Here is a 21,228-nt window from a genome sequence, read left to right on the forward strand (position 1 = left end):
GTTTTTACCAAGTTGGTGCCATCACAGAGTTTCTATCTTAATTCGTTTTTACCAAATTAGCATTATTTCAAGTTTATATTCAATTAGGACTTTCCTTTTAAAGGATTTTAGTAGGATTTTATTTTAGAATGTTTTCATAGATTAGGATTTTCTTTTTCAAGGAGTTTTAGTAGGATTCCATTATGGAGTGTTTTCAAATTAGGAATCGGAACCATAAGGGTGTAGCCCTATATAAAGAGTAGCTAGGGGAAGACTAAGGCAGTTCTCTTGTTATCAAATTTCTCTTAATTATTTAGTGAAGATTTCTTCTTCCTAAAATTCGACTTCTGCTCTTTTCTTTGAACATTTTCTCACGTATTTCATTTTTGTACTACACCAGTTGGTATTAGAGCTCATGTTTGATCATTCTTTGGATTATGACTCCTAAGAAGAAACCAGTAGCTCATATCATGGAGCAGGAATTTAACAACAAAACAAAAGAAGAGAATGGCAGAGATGAGAAGACAAGTCGATGCACTTGCTCAGGAGGTGAAATCGCTACATTCCTAGTCGGAAACAAGGGACAGTGACTCCGACGCAAGTATCTCCATATGTTCCCTTTCATCATCAAGGCAAGTGACCCAATCAGTTGTAGTTGCAAGTGGTGATCAGAGATGGTGGGAAGCAGGTCTCAAGGTTAATATCCCAGAATTCCAGGGAGGCATGACTCTAGAAGAATTCATGGATTGACTCTTTGTAGTAGAAGAAGTCCTTGAATTCAAGGAAGTTCTAGAAAATAAAATTGTGTCCTTAATAACCACTCAATTTAGAGGACGAGCGGTAACATGGTGGCATCAGTTGAAGGTCATGTGGTAGAGAAGAGGCAAGGAAAAGATTAAAACATGGTAGAAACTCATGGCAAAGATGAGGTCAACATTTCTACATCATAATTATATTTGTTTACTTTATCAAGAATTGCAAAATCTAAAGCAAGGAACTGATACAGTAGATGAATATATAAAGAAGTTTCATTTGTTAGTGGCCTGGAATGAATTTGCTGAAACAGAAGACCAATTGGTGGCTAAGTATATAGGTGGGCTGAGACCAAATATTCGACATATATTAGACTTATTTGACTGCTATGATGTTTCTATGGCACATCAACATGCTCTAACCATAGAAAAACAAAGCAACCGACCTAACCAATTGGGCCAAACCCAAACTAATGTGGCCAGACCACCCCCACATAATAATCCTAACCCACGTCTAAATCAGTCATAACCTCATTGACTGAACCAAACCCAAGGGCATGGACCTAATCAAAACCAGGTGGGTCCACTTGGACTTAAGTGTTTTAAGTGTGGTGAACCAGGCCATAAATTTGTTGAATGTGTAAGGGGTGATAAAAGAAATGGGGTCATGTTTGTAGAGGATGAGAGTGAAACCCAATTAGAAGCATTTGACTATTCAGCCCCACCCATGTTTGACTCTTATAATGAAGAAATGGGAGAGGCCTTAGTGTTGTAGCGATCATTCCTAACTCCTAGGGATGAATCATTGGATTGGCTAAGAAATAATATTTTCCACACCACGTGTACTATGGGTGGAAAAGTTGCAAGCATTGTAATTGATAGCGGGAATTGTGAGAATGTTATAGTGGAAGTAGCCGTCCACAAGTTGAACCTAAAAACTCAACAACACTCTCACCCCTACAAGCTTGCATGGCTAAAAAGAAAGAATGATGTTTCAGTCACACAACGGTGTCTAGTGAGATTTTCTATTGGCAATAATTATAATGATCGTGTGTGGTGTGATGTATGCATGGTTGCCTGTCATTTGCTACTTGGTGCCTATGGCAATTTGATCGCTACATAGTCCATTATAGACGAAAGAATACATACTCTTTTGAGTTTAAAGGGAAAAAGCTGATCTTATGTCCATCACAAGAGACTAAACCGAAACCTGAGGAGGGTTCTAACCTTTTTGCTATGATTGAATTCACAAGTGCCTTAAAAGAGACCGGTGTTGTGTATGCTTTAATTGACAAGGGGCTTGAACTGAAAGTGTGGAGGCTCCAGAGAAGGTGAGGCCTTTGCTTGATGAATTTAATGATGTATTTCCCGAGGACTTACCGATAGGATTACTATCATTAAGGGATATCCAACATTACATAGATTTAACGTCGGGTGTTAGTCTCCCCAACAAAGCCCATTACAGAATGAGTCCCATTGAACATGAGAAATTGCAAAAGCAATTAGATGAACTGATTGCTAAAGGGTTCATACGAGATAGTATGAGTCCATCCATGGTTCTCGCTTTATTAGCACCCAAAAAGGATGGTACTTAGAGGATGTGCGTTGACATCCAGATAATTAATAAGATAACTATCAAATACCGATTTCTAATTCCATGCTTGGATGACATGTTGGATCAGCTTTCTGGGACCAAGGTGTTCACTAAGTTGGAATTGAAATAAAGCTATCACCAAATCAGAATTCGTCCTAGTGATGAGTGGAATATAGCATTCAAGACGTGGGATGGTTTGTATAAATGGCTAGTAATTCCATTCGGTTTGTCCAATGCACCAAGCACATGCATGAGGGTCATGAACCAGGTTCTCAAGCCTTTTATTGGTCAGTGTGTTGTGATATACTTTGATGCATAATATTCTCATATATAGTGTTGATATGAACTCTCATTTGTTGCATCTTTGAGATATACTTATGGCTTTGCGCAGGGAGCAACTTTATGCAACCATGAAAAAATGTATTATTGCCATAGACCGGGTCTTATTCCTTGGGTATGCCATCTCAAGGGAAGGAGTTTCTGTAGATACAAAAAAGGTTCATGCCATTGTTGAGTGGCCCATCCCCATAACACTTACTAAAGCATGGAGTTTTCATGGTCTTGCAAGCTTCTACCGACGAGTCATTAGCAACTTCAGCACTGTTATGGCACCATATACAGATTGTATGAAGGCTACAACCAATTTTATGTTCACCACTGAAGCAGAGAGAGCCTTCATTGAGATTAAGGCACGGTTGACAACTACACCTGTGGTAGCCCTTCCCAACTTCGAGCAACCCTTTGAGGTTGTGCTGTGGTACAAGCAATCCGGTGTTGGTGACTTTATCTCATTTATAAAGAGTTCATTCTATATTCAGATCATGAGGCACTTAAGCATATTGAGGCCCAACATAAGTTGAATGCAAGGCATGCTAAATGGGCCGCATACCTCCAAGAATATTCGTTTGTGCTGAAACACAAGTTAGGTGTGCACAATCAAGTAGCGGATGCGCTCAACCGAATGAGAGCCATGTTATCCACGTTCCGAGCACAGGTACCAGGGTTTTGATACTTTTTGTGAATTATTTTTCATTGACCCTTATTGCTCATGGCGACTGAAAATCATCAAAGAGCTTCACAATGAAGGACGTTTTGGGTAAGACAAAACAATTCATCTCATCTCAGCAAGTTACTTTTGGCCCAAGATGATAAGAGACATCACAAGGTTTGTGGAGCATTGTCACATATGCCAAGTTTCTAAGGGAATGGTAACCAATGCTGGATTATACATGCCCCTCCCAGTTCTTAAAGGACCTTGGGTAGATATGTCTATGGACTTCATTCTTGGGTTGCCATGTACCCAGTGACATGTAGATTTTATAATGGTGGTCATAGACCAATTTTCAAAAATGACTCACTTCGAGGCATGTAGGAAGATAGAAACAAAGATGATGTCACCGATCCAACTTAGTAATATTTATTGATATAGCATTGTCACAAGATTTCTATCTTAGTTCGTTATTACCAAATTAGCATTATTTCGAATTTATATTCAATTATGACTTTTCCTTTGAAGGATTTTAGTAGGATTCTATTTTAGAGTGTTTTCTTATATTAGGATCTTCTTTTTTTAAGGAGTTTTAGTAGAATTCTATTATGGAGTGTTTTTAGATTAGGAATAGGAGCCATAAGGGTGTATGCCTATATAAAGAGTAGCTAGAGGGAGACTATGACAGTTCTCTTGTTATCAATTTTCTCTTAATTATTTAGTGAAGATTTCTTCTTCATAAAATTCGACTTCTGCTCTTTTCTTTAAAGCTTTTCTCATGTGTTTCATTTCTAGGCTACACAAAAAATTAAACTTCTTATTCTTCCTTCTGTTTCCATTGAGGACAAAATGATATAAAGACTCACTTCTAATGGTGAATTCATGGTGATGCCTGCATATAATGAGTGTTTGGAAAATTAGGATAATCATGTTCTTAATGGCTTGCCTAGAAGTGTTTGGAAAATTTTGTGTCCTCTAAGCTAAAAAAGTCTTCCTTTTTTGTGCTAAGTTATAAACTTCTATAAAAAAATGCTTATTAATAAAGGTTGTGAAAGTGATGGTGTTTGTGCTATTTGTGGTGAAAAGGAAGACATGGATCACATTTTTCTAAATTGCTTTTCCGCTAAAAAAGTTTGGTTGACCATTGGCTCTAACCTTGGTAGACCTAGTAATGAGGATATTTCAATTCAGAATTAGTGGAATAGAATTTCAAATACTATCAAAGTGAATAGTGATTCATTTCTTAAAGAAAAATTAGTGATTATTTTATGGTTCATATGGAAAATTAGAAATGGAGAATTATTTTATAATTGTTTGTTCCCCCATCCCTCTTGAAAATGGCTCCTAATTTTTTCATGGACATGAAAACATGTTTGAGTAGGGAGCTTTTATCAAATAATGATAAGAGGTGGTTGCCTATTTTGTGGAAATGTTCTAAGGAGGGTGTAATCAAAATTAATTTTGTGGAAACCTGTTTTTGTTCCATTACATGCATTTTATAGGGATCATTTTGGCAAGGTCCTAGATTTAAAAGCCTATTATATTCTATTGACATCAAGGTTCAAAGTATTAATACGCCTGATACGCCGGTAGAAGCGTATCAGGTAGTATTGGTTGTTTCTTTAGTTTTTCTTTTCAAAACCAATTCAAAGGGGCTGGTTTAAGGTTCATCCACTCCCAAACTAGTCAAAACCCCAATACACCCTCTCTAGGGGCATATCGGGAAGCTTCCGATATGATATGTATCAACCGATATGGACCGATATGTGTCAATTTTTTGACTATTAATCTTGTTGAAGTCTGAGCTGCTTGGGAAGTCCACGATATTGCACTCAACTTTAGAGATTTTTCGATCTTTAATCAGGTGATTCCAAGATTGGCATCATTTGTCTTGGACAATAACGATCCCCTTATTTCATTGCCTTAGCAAGCTAATGGTTCATAATGTTAGGTATTGTCATGTCGTTCGAAAACTACTCAGAGGTGGATTTGTTGACTCATGTACCTTAATATCAATGACCTCTTAATTTATGTTAATGATTTGTCATGGTAACTGAATTTTATTTGCTTTTGTGGTGGTTGGGGAAGTGCTCTTGTGTAGCCCAAAAAATTCTCATGTTGGGTGTTTGGCCCTAATTGGACCTGCAACGCCGTACTCGAGGATCCTAGTCCACACACCAAGCCCAATGCAAGTTGGGGAAAGGGTGGGCTTATTTTTCCAAGCAGTGGTCCAGCTAGAAGCCTAGAAGCTCATCAAAAAGTTGGTCTGGGCCTCTAGGGATCATTCCATCATTATGTAAAATACTACCAGTATGAGAAGTAGGGGTGGATTTGAGTCGAGCCAAACTGAATATCTAGCTATTTAAGTTTGGCTCGCCAGTAAATCATCAGGCTCGAGCTCGAGTTTGATTTGAGCTAAAGACTTGAGCTCGAATTCAACTGTAGTCAAAAGTTCATAAGTTCGAAATTGGTTCGGCTTGAGCTCAAATGTGAGTCAAACATTTTATAAAAATAAAAAATATATATACATGTATAATTTATTTTTTATTTGACATATAAAAATAAGAATTATAAAATTAGTTCTTATATATATAATAAAAATATTATATATATAATATTTTTTATTATGTATAACATTTTTATATTTATTATATATATGCATGTATGTATGTATGTATGTATGTATGTATGTATGTATGTATGTATGTATGTATGTATGTATATAAACGTAAAAGCTCGATTAGATTTACAAGCTAAGCTTTATTAAGCTCGAGCTTGACTTGAAGCTTAATTTAAACCGAATTGAATTGAGCTTTTCATGAACCTAGATCGAATAATTCATGAAAAACTCGGCTCATAACCACCCGAAAAGTAATGTTACTTAGAAGGAGGCCTGCAGTCATCCAATTTATGATTGGAAAGAAAAGTCTTCCAAATATCACAGATTCAGGCCCTGTTTGGTTCGCAGTAATAGGGTCCGGAATCGGAATCCGATTGCCCGGAATGGCCGTTCCCGATCCAAACCCCAGGAATCGGAGTCCCATTCCCGCTTCTTAACAAAATGACATAAAAGCCCTCAAACCCTTCAGAGTTCACACTACCCGATTCCAACTTTCTAACCCTCTCTCCCTCATCTCTCGTCCCTCTCTCCTTGCAACTGAAGTTTGAAGAACGGATTTTGACAGAAGCTCCGGCGACGTCAAGGTAAGTCACCGTTGGTTTTGCTCTCTCTCCTATCCTTCTCTCTCACACTCTTTTTCATTCTTCTGCTGTCTTCCTATTGCAGACCAGACCAGACCATGGAGGTAAGTTTTCCTCAGTTTTCTTTCTGGCAAAGGTATCTCTTATTTTATTGCTTCTATAGATTCTTTTATCCTAAGTTGATGAAAAATCCCGTTGGTTGAAATTGAACCAACGTATGTATTAGATATTTTTTTGTTGGTTGTTGGACTTGAAATCTTCTCCATTTGTACTTTCCATCCGAAAGAGGAGTGTTATTAGTTCGAAGTTGAAGAAGCTCCACCATTGATGAGCAGTTTTTAGAGTTTCATGTGAAACAAAAGTCAGAAATCAAAAGCTGGTACAACTGGAAGGAAATTGATAGTTTGTTAGTTATTGGTGGAAATTTTTTTTTGAAAATTATTACTGGTGGAGACTGAATGTAAAGAGTTGATTGCGGTACTAGGTCCATTCCAATTGACATCAAAAGCTTGTATAAGTGACGCATTTGCTTTATATAATAAAAGATGAAGGGGCATAAATCTATCCAACCTAATATTTCCATCAGGAGTGAGAAACATATCCATTACTGTAAAGAATAAGATATGAGCCAGATATGCCCAAAATCCATCAGGAGAAAACTACAATAACAATACTATACCTCAAAAATTATACCATCTAAGGCCATAGCCTTGCTGGCTTCCTCAACTGACCTCATCTCTACAAAGGCAAACTTCTTTTCATGGATGACGTATACATTAACAACAGCATCCCCTGTAAAAAAATAAATAAATAAAACACACACACACACACACAAAAGGTTAGCAATTTGTTTATTATGAATAACAGGGCTAGCATTCACATTTTCAAATTTAAGAAATATGATTCTTAATTTGTAGGGGAAAGTAAGAGTACACATCCACAAACCTGGCCCAGCAGTATTCCCTCCAATTGCAGCCATAACCTGGCTGAAGAAGGTTGCTACAGACTGCAAAAGCAATTGAGAGATTAGCCACCTAATTTCAACTTACAAGTCGTGGCAATAATGGGAACGGTTAAAAATTTTCCAGTATAAAAGATTGTTAGATCTCTAGCAAGTAACATTAAATGTGTTGACAGAGATCACATGTTTCAAAATAAAGTTAAATGCCTAACAAGAAAAACCCACTCAAGCATACCATCAGAATCAGCAGGCAACATTCGATCACAATCCAAAATAATACTTATAACAATAAGAATTCCCCATTGAACAGTTCAGACGTTTTAAATCTTAGTGCTGAGACTGGTAAACTCAGGCTCCCAAAAATTCCCAGTGTTTTCTAAATGATTAGAATAAAACTAGTCAGTTCTTAAAACAAACCAAATTTCCACTTGAATTTTTCATTTTCCTTCATCAAAAACTTCAAAGTCAATTGGCAGTTTTGTTTTGTCCTCATGGATCTTCCATCTCTTTCAATGAAATAAAATTAACATCTTGCAGAAGATAAAAAGAACAAAGAGCAGATTACGAAGGCAACTATAAACTCAAGAATGATGCACAAAGCATATGGAAATAACTTGAAAAAATACAGGTTCTAAATGATTAGAAAACAAGATCTGATGCACTTTCAAGTAGTAGAAGCTGCATATCTTTTTAAATAACTTTTTTTGGAGGGTAATTCTCCCTCTTTTTTAATACACACATCCATATATATATATATGTATAGATAGATAGCTAGATAGAGAGATAGAGATAGAGATAGATAGATAGATAGATAGATAGATAGATAGAGAGAGAGAGAGAGAGAGAGAGAGAGCTGATTTGTCACCTAAAAAGATTGCAGTTTCTTCTTGGTTTCAGCTGTTCTTCACCCTTCCTCATTATTCGACCTCATTGTAAGCCATTGATACTGATATGCATCTTGGGGTAAAAGCAGTGCTGGGTCCAAAATCATCATTCCCTTTGTATTCCTCCATATCCTCATGGCAGATGATCAACAAGAAACATTCTCAGGGAGGTGAAGGTTGTAGAAACTCAGTTTGTTGCATCAGATGAATGTAGTAGGAGATTTTCTTGATATCCACCATCATGCTATCTCCTACAAAGTCATTCAACAGACAAAAGTCTGTTTCACCAATCCCCAACAAATCTGTATTGCCAAGAGGTTGAGGATAAAGGCCATTACCCAATGTTGGTCCTATACGAGGTCTTGACATGTTTAGGATATATCTCCAAATTTTGTTGTAGATGCATGCAGATGAAAAGCATCACTGAAGGGTATTTCTGTTGTTATATTCAAGCTTATCCCCAAAGAAACCATTCAATGTTGCAATGCCAAATCACAGTGATTCCACTTTTCCAGTGAAGATGCTGTCAGAAAAACAACAAAGAAAGACAAAAACTGATTAGCCGAAGTGTTAATGCAGCTCTGTTTCAGGATAGGCTTGGGTAACATTATAAAGAGGCGATATTTGAAGGTTTCTTTTTTTTTTTATCAGAAACATCCATAGACAATTTATTGAAATTTTAAGGATGATTCCCTGTGTTGTAGGTTGCATGCTAAACTCTCAAAATAATGGAAGTAAGATAAGAGACCAAAAAGGACTAGGAATATGAAGCAAGGTTTGTGACAATGGTTAATGCATACCAATTGTGGCTATAGAAATGAATTGCCTGGATCAGTGCAATACGGTATTGTGGAGTGCAGCATCTCCAAAGCTTTGCATAAGAGAAATTCTTTATTTTCATTTCTCATTTATTACAATTTATTATTGTGCATAAAGATGCAACCAAGCCATATAGTTAGTAATGCAGAAATATCAAACATGAAGGTAGCCAGAAGTTTTACATTAGATGATTACCTTATGTCCATGTGGATATATTTTACTCTATGGACCGACAGAGCTTCATTTTAAGTCAAGTAGATATGAATTATCTAAACTTGTCAACCTCCATGGACCCTATTCATGTGTTTACTGTTAATTTTTGAACTTCCATCTCATAGGAATCCAAACAGAAACCTGAAAGGCTGTTGTTATGGACCTTAAGAATCACAACAACCTAAAATTATATAACATATTTCAATAGAATTTTACTTCCCCCTTTCAGGTCACCTCCACTAGTTCAACCATAAGATAACACAAAAACAAAATAGAGTTCCATAAGAAGGTAGGATGTGGAAGATCAGAAATCAAGATGGGGAAAAAGCTTACCTGAACCTTTTGAGGTATTATCCTCCACTCTTCAAAAGTGATTGTGGCTTTTGAGACTAGTATATACCTTCTGAATTATAAAGATATTTGGGACCTGCAAAATTTCTGCAATTTTGTAATTCTGCATTTTTCTGATTTTCCTGCAAAATTTCTGCAAAATTTCTGATATTTCCATGCATTTTTTTTTTTTATTTTTATTAGGGGAAAAATTGGAAATCATGGATGATTCCCATTCCAGACTCTTAATGAACCAAACAGCATAAATTGGAATCTGATTCTGATTCTTGTTTGAACCAAACAAGTAGGGGGAATAGGCCTTTCCGATTCCAACTCCAACAGACCCTCAGTGTCATTGTTTTAGGGTTTCATCACCCTTCTCTTTCTAATGGAACACATAACTTCAGCTGTGGAAAAATTAAAAGGGTTTGCAAAATCGAGCGAAAAGTTCGCGAAGGACGTTATTCAAAGGCGGGATAACTCTGCTCGCCGGAATCCGGTATTACCTCATTTCAGTTTTATACTTTTATTCATTTATTCATTTTATATAAATATTTATATTTTCACAAAAAAGAATGGCGTTAGTGGAGTCTACAACAATTTTGTGTTAATGCAAGTTTGCGAAGAAAGACCTTAATCTGAGTTAACTTGGTCATAGATATTTTATTTACTTTTTGGGTAAAGAAATTGTTCATTAGTTAACTTTGAAAAAGAGTTGCTTCATTTGTAAAAAAAGGTAGTTTTTCAACAGTTAAGACTGTTCTTTACACTTTACATGATGAGTTGATAAAACAAGCTGAATTACAACCAACAATCAGAATGAATTTCTGAGGCTGTATGTCAATGGTAGACCGTAGACACATTTTAATTAAATACCAAAAAAATGGTAGGCACATTTTAATTTATTATTATTCATGAATAATTCATTTTCTAAATCCAATGTGGAATAGGTATTTGATGCGTGTAGCGTTGTATAATTCCCATTCCACATTGGATTTAGATACATAGAGTAAGCACATCTGTTTGTGTTGTCCCCAGGTATAGCGTTAGTTGCATACCTGTGAAGCATGGAGCAAGAGTTGAGTGCAGAATTCAGATCAGAAGTTCCTAGAGTTTACTTCTTTTAATTGTCCATTTTAAGGTGGTGTTGATACTTAGATGCTTATTTAAAAAGAGAAAGAAAAAGAAAGGAATAAAAAGAACAAAACAGGTAAGGAGGTAGGTCTTAGATTTAGGAAAGGAGCAATAATCTCCTGTGCCCCGACTGGAGCACTAAGAGGCAAATTTGTGAAATTCTTCTGTTATTGATAAAAAGAAGAACCAAATTTGTGCCCAAAGGCATATCATCTTTGTATAAGCTGGTCTGTCAGCATTTGCTCTTCTCGACTCTAACCAGCCATTCAGAGCTTGCTGTCCATAAAGAGATTTTGGCAAGAAATGTGACACATATACCAGAAAGTTGTTATTCGAGATTGTGAAATAAGACTGAGGTTATATAACTCAATCCACAACAGATACTGGAGCCTTCGGAGGTAAAATATGAATGCATATGTAATGCTATTTGATTTCTCTAATGGTTATAGTATCTACAGAGGTAAAGCATAAATGTATCTTTCTCCATCTGCTAGTTTTTTGAATCTTCTAAAGCATGTTTCTTTCCATTTCGTCTTTGATAAGTGAATAGAATTTTATTAATAATCAAAGATATAGAGAAGACAAAACAAATACAACCAGTACAAGCTTCCTGAAGAGAGACACTAGGTGTAGCCTCTCTCACTCAGGAAAGAACAAAGAACATAAACAATTACAACTGCGCCCAATACAATTGTTCCCTAGTAACCCACTAACCCCTTGCTTACCTAGAGAGTCAGCAAAGGTATTGCTGTCCTCACCCACTGGATTCTTAGAATCATGTTCCTTGTCATCCATTTAAATTTCATCTCATTGTTGTAGCCCCAAATTACATCTTCCGGTTCCTTTAACCATCCCACCACCATTTTGTCCCCTTCAAGTACCAATTTCTCCAGATTTAACTCACTTGCAATTTGTAACTTGTTGAACTGCAAGCAATGCAGCTCTAATAGAATCTCCCATCCCTATTGGACCTAAGAATAAGGCTATGGCATGTCCTAACTTATTTCTCAAGACTCCTCCCACTCCAGAAGGACCCGGATTGCCCTGACTACTTCCATCAAAATTTCAGCCTGACAAATTCTTCTGGAGGGGGAAATCAATGCATGTTTTTAACTCCACTGTACTCAAAATTTCATCTCATTCTTTCAGTTTTTCCATCAAATTTTCATCTCATTCTCTCAGCTTTTCCGGCCAAGTCTAATGTGGCTTGGGAGCTGATGTAATATTTGTGTGGTGTTCTAATAAAGCTCTACCTTACCTTTCAAACAAAAAAGCTTGTAGTTCTATATTTGGTTTTTATATAGTTTATGATATTTGTCAGCCTTAGAGCAGTTTTATACTTGCCCCCCCTTATTCTAAAACCTTTGGAATATTAGGGTTTCTCCAGTTTTTGACAAATTAATACAGCCTTAGAGCTGTATTAAACCTTACTGTATAGGGGTCTTACCTTTTTTTTTTGAGAAATTAATACAAGTTTATCTTACCTACTCTCTCTCAAGAAAAAAGGGTTACTCCAGTTTAATGGAAATTACCTGATTATTGTTGCTGATAAAAGAAAGTTTGAAAATTTGAAGGCAGAGTAGATAAAATCATTGATCCTATTATTATTAGATGCCTTTTACTTGTTTAGTGGTTATGCATGGATTATATGAACAGAAAGCTGCCTACCTTTCTGATAGAGATAGACCTTGTAGGACTGCAAAAGTACCCAACAGAAGTATAGCATGAGTATTTTTCTAATGTAATTGGGTGTGTATTTTATGGTTTTCTTAACCCAACTTGTTGGTAGCTGAACCTCTTTGTCACTGAAGTTAGTCTATTGAGGGATTGGCTGATTCTATAAAATGGAGGGAAAAGTAAGATATGAATAATAGAAAATTAGATGTTTATTAAATCTGTATTGCTGGAAATAAGAATATTTTAGTTATTGCAAGCTAATCTGGTTGACATCAAGGGCATGTAATGTTTCTGGATTAGAAATGTTTGTCTTGTATCGCTTGACTGTAATTTTATGTTGAGATATTTCATCATCATCATCCAAGCCTTATCCCAACTGTATGGGGTTGGCTACATGAATCCTATTTCGCCACTCCTTTCTGCTTAATGCCCATATCCATTGCTAAATTATTGGCTCTTTAATCATTTCTTACTACTTCAACTATACCCATGTCCTTTTTGGTCTACCTCTAGCACTTCTAGCACTTTCTACGTTGACATATTTGCTGGCCCCATAGATAGCAACAAGTTGTGTCATGAACAACCATTGAACTCTATATATATTGTAGTCGTATGAGACTACTGACAGGCCAAAGCTGTGGTGTATAATCAATAGGGAATTAAGAGGATGAGAGGAGAGAATAAGAGGAGAAAGAGAAAAGAAGAGAAGAAGATTTCGAAGGAAGGATTTCAGAAAAGAAGAGGATGCTTAATCTGCCGCCCCCTCTTTCTATTTATATTAATTTTGAAGTAAGGATAAGGCTGCTTACATGGAAAAATTAAAATCCTAATAAAAGACAATAATAAAGTCCTAATAAAAGACTAAAAGACTAAAGTCCTAATAAAAGACTAACAACTAATTGTGGACCGACACTTAAATAACTAGTAGTTGTATACAAGTACAATAGAAGGAGGTGGGGACCACATTAGTAGTTGTATACGAGTACAATAGAAAGAGGTGGGGACCACATCAATGGTTTCTACACTCCCCCTCAAGTTGGGAATAGATGTTTGTCATTCCCAATTTGCATAGATCTGCTTCTAACTTCTTTGAAACTGCCTTGGTGAGAAGATTAGCAAGCTGCATGTTGGAGCTGATATATGGAAGACAGACTTCTTGAGATGCAACCCTTTCCCTAATAAAATGTCGATCGACTTCAATGTGCTTGGTTCTGTCATGTTGTACCGGGTTATGAGCTATATTAATAGCAGTCTGATTATCACAGTTCAACATTAGAGGTTTCTCATAGGTAATACCCAATTCATCAAACAGTGATTTCAACCATAGTATTTCAGCCACACCATTTGCCATGGATCGATATTCAGCTTCAGCACTGGAACGAGAAACAACATTTTGTTTCTTACTCCTCCAAGAAACAAGGTTACCTCCTACAAAGGCACAATATCCAGAGGTAGACCTTCTATCATCAACACAACCGGCCCAATCTGCATCTGTGTAAATTTATATCTTCATGTGATTATTATCCTTAAATAGTACACCTCTGCCTGGACACCTCTTTAAATATGCCAATATCCTCTCAACAGCAAGTAGGTGGGTAGTTCTGGGAGAGTGCATATACTGACTAACAACACTGATTGCATAGTTGATGTCTGGTCGTGTAAGACAAAGATATAGTAGTTTACCAACTAATCTTTGGAACATAGCTTTATCTTCAAGAGGCTCTCCACCTTCTGCACTAATCTTGTGGTTTTGTTCAATAGGTGTATCAGATGGCTTAACACTTAACTTTCTTGTTTCTTCTAACAAATCAATGACATACTTCCTTTGAAAAACAAAGATTCCATGCTTGGACCGATCTACCTCAATATCCAAAAAATATTGTAGCTCTCCTAGGTCCTTTACCGCAAATTCTTGATGGAGAAGTTTCTTAAGAGACTCAATTTTGCTATTATCATTCCCTGTTACTACAATGTCATCCACATATACAGCAAGTAGAGTCAAGGAAGTATCCACTTTCTTAATAAACAAAGTGTGATTTGATTGAGCCTGCACATAGCCAAACTTTTCAAGGGCTTGTCTGAATCTATCAAACAAAGCTCTGGGGGACTGTTTTAGTCCATAAAAGCTTTATTCAACCGACAAACCTTCTTACCTGTCTCTGTACTATAAAAACCAGGAGGTAACTGCATGTACACTTCTTCTTATAAGTCTCCATTGAGGAAGGCATTTTTAACATCCATTTGGAACAAGGGCCAAGAGTAACTGGTTGCAAGAGATAATAACACTCTAATAGTGGTCATTTTTGCTACTGGTGCAAAAGTCTCCAAGTAATCTATATCATAAGAATGAGTAAATCCCTTTGAAACTAACCGGGCCTTATACCTCTCAATGGAACCATCAACATTATGTTTCACAGTAAACACCCATCTACATCCAACTGGTTTCTTCCATTTGGGTTGATCAACTAGCTCCCAGGTATTGTTTCTCAGAAGGGCATTCATTTCTACCTTCATTGCATCTTTCCACTCAGGAATGGTCAAGGCTTCCTGCACTGTTCTGGGAATGGGAATATCAACAATTGATGTAAGAAAGGACTTATAAGAGGGAGACAAGTGATCATAGGACAAGAATTGTGAGATACAATGGGCTGTGGATGAGGTGCAATGGCGTTTGCCTTTACGGACTGGCCTGGACTGCTGATGACCGAAATCAACCTGCCTCCATCGTTTGTGATAAACTCTCAAATCCCGACATTTTTGACAACCCTCCCCATTACACCCCTTTTCACTCAATGGAACAGGTAAAGGGATTTCTGATGTGTTAACCCCAACCGTACTATTCTCCCCTTGAGAAGAAACCCTAGAGTAATAAGGTACATCCTCAAAGAAAGTAACATCCATGGATACAAATCTCTTTCCTGAAGCAGGTTCGTAGCAACAATATCCCTTTTGAGTTTGTGCATAACCAAGGAAAATACATTTTGAGGCTTTAGGGTCAAATTTGGAATAGCGAGGGCCAAGAGTTTGCACGAAGCAAGTACAACCAATGGTTTTAAGAGGGACAGAAAACAACTCTTTATCAAGATATAAAAGAGTGAATGGGGTTTCATGTCAAGAACCCGTGAAGGAATTCGATTGATGAGATACACAGCTGCGAGAATGGCATCTCCCCAGAAATGTATAGGCACATTGGAGTTGAATATGATACTTCTAGCTATTTCCAATATGTGCCTATTCTCTCTCAGCCACCCCATTCTACTGAGGGGTATGAGGGTAGGTACTCTGATGGATAATCCCATGGTCAAGAAAATAAGAGGCTAGAGATGTTTTAAAGTATTCTCTCGCATTATCGGATCTGAAAAATTTTGATTTTTACCCCAAATTAGGTTAAAATCATCTGATGAAAGGTTTGGATTAGGGTAGGGACCTCATCTCGAGAACACATCAAGTAGACCCAAGAAAACCGGGTGTAGTCATCAACAAACAACAAGAAATATCTGTACCCCCCTTAGCAGTGATGTGATATGGTCCCCAAACATCGGTATGCACAATGTCAAAAGGAACACTACTTCTCTTATTACTTAATGAATAGGTTGTTCTACAATGCTTTGCAAGCTCACAATTTTCACACTTTAAATTGGACATCTGGATAGATTCAATTAAACTAGGAAACAAGCTTTTCAAAGACCTAAAGGATAAATGACTCAATCGGTTATGCCAAAGCGTGACTTGACCAATAGACTGAGAAACAAAAGACCCCCTAACTTCACTACCGTCCCACTGTGAACTTCCTCCAAGCAGATAGATTCCATTTGTCTCACGGTCAGTCCCAATCACCTTCCTTGTCTCCAAGTCTTGAAAAACACATCGATCAAGAAAATATGTTACTGAGCAATTCTGGTTTTTAGTTTTTAGTAATGCTGCTAACTGAAAGTAAATTGGTGCTAAGTTTAGGAACATGCAGAACAGAAGATAGGGAAATGACACTAGACAACTTGATGTCTCCCTTGCCAGAAATGGGAACAAGTGATCCATCGGCAATAAACACCTTGTCTTTACCAGAGGATAAGTGATAGGTAGTAAATAGTGAAGGCAAACCAGTCATATGATCAGATGCACCTGAGTCTATTACCCAACAATGTTCAGTGTTACCTGGAGCTGAAGCATGATAAGCTGAGGCCCGCGTACTTGAATGAGCAAATGCTGAGGTGGGAGGAGCTGATGTTGTGATTGGCTGAGATGATGATGCTGAATTACCAACCTCCTTTTCCAACTGAGTCAAGGCAGCTCGGACGGCAATGAGAGTGTCTAGTGGTGCTGCTCTTGTGCTTGGTGAGGTTGCACAATCAGTAGTAACAACTGTATTAGCATTCCCCTTATTGTTCCTGAGTTTTGCGGGAACTAGATGAGGATGTAGCTTCCAACAGGTTTCTTTGATATGCTTAGGTTTCTTGCAATGTTCACATATTAGGTCATTCTTGTCTTCCTTCTTCATATCTCTCTCATCCCCTCCAAACTTGGGTTTAGTTGCTACCAAGGCTGATTCAAGTGGCGAATGCTGTAACATAACTTTCCTTCTACTTTCTTCACTGTGCACTAGAGAGTAAGCTTGTGATAGAGTCACACTGTCTCTTGTTAGAAGCTATTGTCTAAGAATGTCATACTCAGAATTCAGACCAGCTAGAAACTCAAATACTCTATTGGTTTCAACCTGCTTTCTGTAGGTCTGTGCATCCTTCTGGCTTTTCCACTCAATTGTTTTTAAGTGATCAATCTCATGCCACAAGGATTTCAAGGTGGAAAAATAAACCGAGACTGGATTCTCTCCTTGCTTAAGGTTATTCACCTTACATTTTAGTTCATAGGCCTTAGCAACATTGAGGGGTTGGGAGTAGGTTTCTTTCATGATATCCCAATTTTCTTTAGCTGTTTTTGCCCATAAATAATTTCGGCTGATATGTGGTTGCATGGAGTTACACAGCCATGTCATAACCAAATAGTTCTCCTGAACCCATTTGGTATATATTTGGTCCTTCTTGGCTATTTCTTTGACATCTCCCAGTAAATAACTTAGCTTTCCTCTACCCCTAATAGCCATCATGGCTGATTGGGCCCACTCTAGGTAGTTTGGCCCTTCAAATTTTACAGTGGTAATCTGAAAACTGTTCTCAAGTATGCTACCAGCACCACCAGCCCCTAAATAGTGTTCCCCTTGGCTCTTAAACTCCATTCTTTGTCAAGAAAAGATTAACAAATGCCTTTTGTATCACTGAGACTGAGTAATTACACCCAGATTTTGCTATCAGCCGAACCTACTTTATCCTTCTAGGTTGGCAATCCACCCAAAAAGATAACCTTCCAAGTACAACTTAGAGTGCAGGGCTGAGAGTGCAAGGCTGAAACTAACTGCAGCCCTAGAATTGGCGACAGTCAAGAAACTAGAATCTTGAACCTAGAACCAGTCAAAGGTCAAGAAACAAGCCAAGAACACAACCAGTTCAGCTGCACCTCTTAAAGTAACCAAAAAACTATTCTTTTAATGTATCAAGAACAGTTCAGGAGGAAAAAACTTTCAGTCAAACCTTTGAAATAACCAGAAAAGGTAATCCTTTTAATAGAAAAGATTGACTTACTTCAGCAAAACTCTGGCCGCAACCTTCAAAGACAAGTCTAAACCCTAATCTTGAGGATTCTTCCTTTTGACTCTTCTTGATTGGTGGTTATCCTCTGATGCTTCACCAACAATCTCCAAGACTTAGCCGATGATCCCTTTTGCTAGAAATTTTCCAACCCCAGGAAATTCTTATGCAATCGGCCATGTCAGACTATCACAAGAGTTCCTAGGTTGGCTCTGATACCATGTAGTCGTATGAGACTACTGACAGCCCAAGCTGTGGTGTATAATCAACAGGGAATTAAGAGGATGAGAGGAGAGAATCAGAGGAGAAAGAGAAAAGAAGAGAAGAAGATTTTGAAGAAAGGATTTCAGAAAAGAAGAGGATGCTTAATCTGCCGCCCCCCTCTTTCTATTTATATTAATTCTGAAGTAAGGATAAGACTGCTTACATGGCAAAATTAAAATCCTAATAAAAGACAACAATTAAAGTCCTAATAAAAGACTAAAAGACTAAAGTCCTAATAAAAGACTAACAAGTAATTGTGGACTGACACTTAAATAACTAGTAGTTGTATACGAGTACAATAGAAGGAGGTGGGGACCACATAATAGTTGTATATGAGTACAATAGAAAGAGGTGGGGACCACATCAGTGGTTTCTACATATATATATATATATATATATTTGGCTTGTTTTTCTCACAACTTGTTGTAACCTTTGTAACTCTTTCCATTATATGTATTTCTTTTCAGATTGAGATCTTGAAACGGTTGCAACGAGAAGCATTTTCTGATTTGATGAAATTAAGGGAAAGACAGGACAAGGTTGAGCGCTTGCTATCCTTCTACAAACCTTCCAGGGGACCATTCCAGGAAGCTAGTACCCGTGTAAAAGTAGAGGTGAATACTGTTGGGGCATTGTTGCTTGTGGATAATACTGATGATCAGAGCTGTGATATGCTAAGCAGAGCAGGTGTTAGGACAGGGGTTAGTTCAAGGTTCATTTTTGAAACAACTGTCCGGGAGAAAGATTCTCTTCTGGCAGAGTTTGTGACTTGTCAGAACTGTCAGGACTATGTTAGTGATGTCACTGGGAGCCCGCTTTCATTGGAAAAGGTGGCGTATTTAGCAAATGTAAATGACTGGTTTTCTACAGTTGCAATCCCAATAGGAGCCCAATGCAAAGATGTTGGATTTGCTTCAAATTCTTTTAATCAGGTGACATTCTTCGTTGTGTTTTTGAAGACCTACATTTGTTTGACCATGTAATGGGGGAATGATGGAATACTGTAGTAGTTTTACAAGTATGACATAATGAAGTCATATGGTACATGTGGAGCCATAGATAATCCAACCAATTGGACACACACTAGAAGATCTCAGCTAAGACTGAACTCAATTGTGTAGTCCTATTAATCCAATGGCTAGACATGTCTTGCTATTTTTGTCAGTATTCTGTTCCTCGTCCTTCTGTTTTGCCAAATAGGCTGTGTAGTATTGATGCTAGCCTTATATTATCTTTGGTGTTTCATCAGGAGTTGCATTTTCCTTCCAACAGGGGCAGAATCTTACCAGTTTCTCTGTTGGGCCACCCCTCTTGAACCTATATCATGATGCTGCTGCTGCATTGATGGTGAAAAGGTCAAACGTTGCTGCTGCTTTGGCTCAGTTTGTTTCTGGGTTGGGAAAATCAGGTTCTGTTGGACAGGGATATTCCTTTAGCACTTTTGGGCAAGTTATCTGTCAACTTTCAGAAAGAACAAAGCTAACTCTTTTGGGTCTTCATAAAATGCCTAAGTCATCAAGTCAGCAGGTCAATTTAGGATCCCTTGCCATGCCAGTAGGTTTCTGGAAACGCCATAAGAACCCTGACACACCGACAGAAGTTCCTATTCCTATCACAAGTAATATAGAAGACAATGTACCAGCTAGATCTGTTGCTCTGATTCTTGAGTCAGATCTTGATGAGAGTACCAGATTCAGAGGCTGGATTGAGATGCAGAAATCGAGTCCTGGGCATTTAAAATGGGCTGTTTCACTCTCTGACACCCCAGAAGATGAGGTAGGATGGGGGTTAAGCTTGGGTGGGATACTCCAAGGCCCCTCAGATTGGGATCATTTCCAGATGGAAGCCTTCTTAAAATTTAACTCAAGAAAAAGATTCAGTTTGCAACCTGGCCTCGTATACGTGATGGATGGAACAACGCGAATACCTGTTTTTATGTTTCGGGCAAGCTGTTCTTTGTGATCATATTTGACACAGTGGCTATTAGGGACTACTGAAAGTATTTTAACAAAAAAAAAAAAAAAAGAAACTACTGGAAGTATGAAGAATTCCAGTTGGATGCAAGAGTAGTCTCTCTCTCTCCTTTTACTATTATCTCTATTATATTTCTAGATGAGTTCTATTTTACTTGAGGTGTTTCTAGTCATATGGTTTTGCAAAGCCACGAGAATCACTATCACGAAGACACCAACCATATATATGGATGCTACAGGCTGTTGGTGATGGCATTACTTTCATGCCTGTAAGTCTATATGGCTACCTTGCACTTTTTCATAAATGGAAATTTTTCGTAATAAGGTAAATTTATGAAATTTCTCTTAACCATCTGATAATTACTAATCTGTTTTTTCAATGTTTTAATCTCCCTTATTAGGTGGCATTATCATAAGTTATAACACCTTTTGTTAACAATTGTACCCTTTTTTTATATTTTTTTATTTTTCTGTAGATGACTCAAAATTTTAAGATTTTGGAATTTCTTGACATATTGAGAATAGGGAATCGACCTACTTGTTTTATCTTCGTCATGGATTCAAATTCAATATCATCTCCTTTGGTAATAAGGCTCTCTTCTTTGTAAGGTATAGATGAGTGAACATGTAATGGAAGTTTTGTCACCTGAAGAGAAAATAATCCCCACCAAAGTTAGAAAGTTACTTGGTTACCTGTTACAATTAGAATAAGTTAGAGGAGTTTAGGGGTTGATCAAAGAAAGAAGATAGGTTGAGACTTTTGAAGAAGTGAAATGGTTTAAGAGACCATAGTTTAACAATAAATATGGCAGTCATCAGT

The 21,228-nt window shown here is 37.4% G+C and overlaps 1 protein-coding gene across 1 annotated transcript; it reads left to right on the forward strand.

Moving 5' to 3' along the window:
* Positions 1–2,529: 2,529 nt before the first annotated feature.
* LOC104604379 (GDSL esterase/lipase) lies at positions 2,530–20,562 on the forward strand. Its single transcript, XM_088890392.1, has 8 exons — positions 2,530–2,612; positions 2,717–3,102; positions 3,144–3,327; positions 6,484–6,517; positions 6,600–6,618; positions 10,129–10,220; positions 18,903–19,367; positions 19,708–20,562. Exons 1-8 carry the CDS (start codon positions 2,530–2,532, stop codon positions 20,395–20,397), a joined length of 1,953 nt encoding a protein of 650 aa, XP_088746518.1. The 3' UTR covers positions 20,398–20,562.
* Positions 20,563–21,228: the final 666 nt, after the last annotated feature.

The sequence above is a fragment of the Nelumbo nucifera genome, chromosome 6 (assembly GCF_055504915.1).
Source record: "Nelumbo nucifera cultivar China Antique chromosome 6, China Antique-T2T, whole genome shotgun sequence".
NCBI classification, from domain to species: Eukaryota; Viridiplantae; Streptophyta; class Magnoliopsida; order Proteales; family Nelumbonaceae; genus Nelumbo; species Nelumbo nucifera.

Coding starts and splice junctions, on each gene's coding strand:
- LOC104604379 (XM_088890392.1), top strand. CDS start 2,530: ATGGCTAGTAATTCCATTCGGTTTGTCCAATGCACCAAGCACATGCAT. Junction 3,103..3,143: donor GTACAAGCAATCCGGTGTTG/GTGACTTTATCT, acceptor TTCTATATTCAG/ATCATGAGGCACTTAAGCAT. Junction 3,328..6,483: donor TTCCGAGCACAGGTACCAGG/GTTTTGATACTT, acceptor TGAAGTTTGAAG/AACGGATTTTGACAGAAGCT.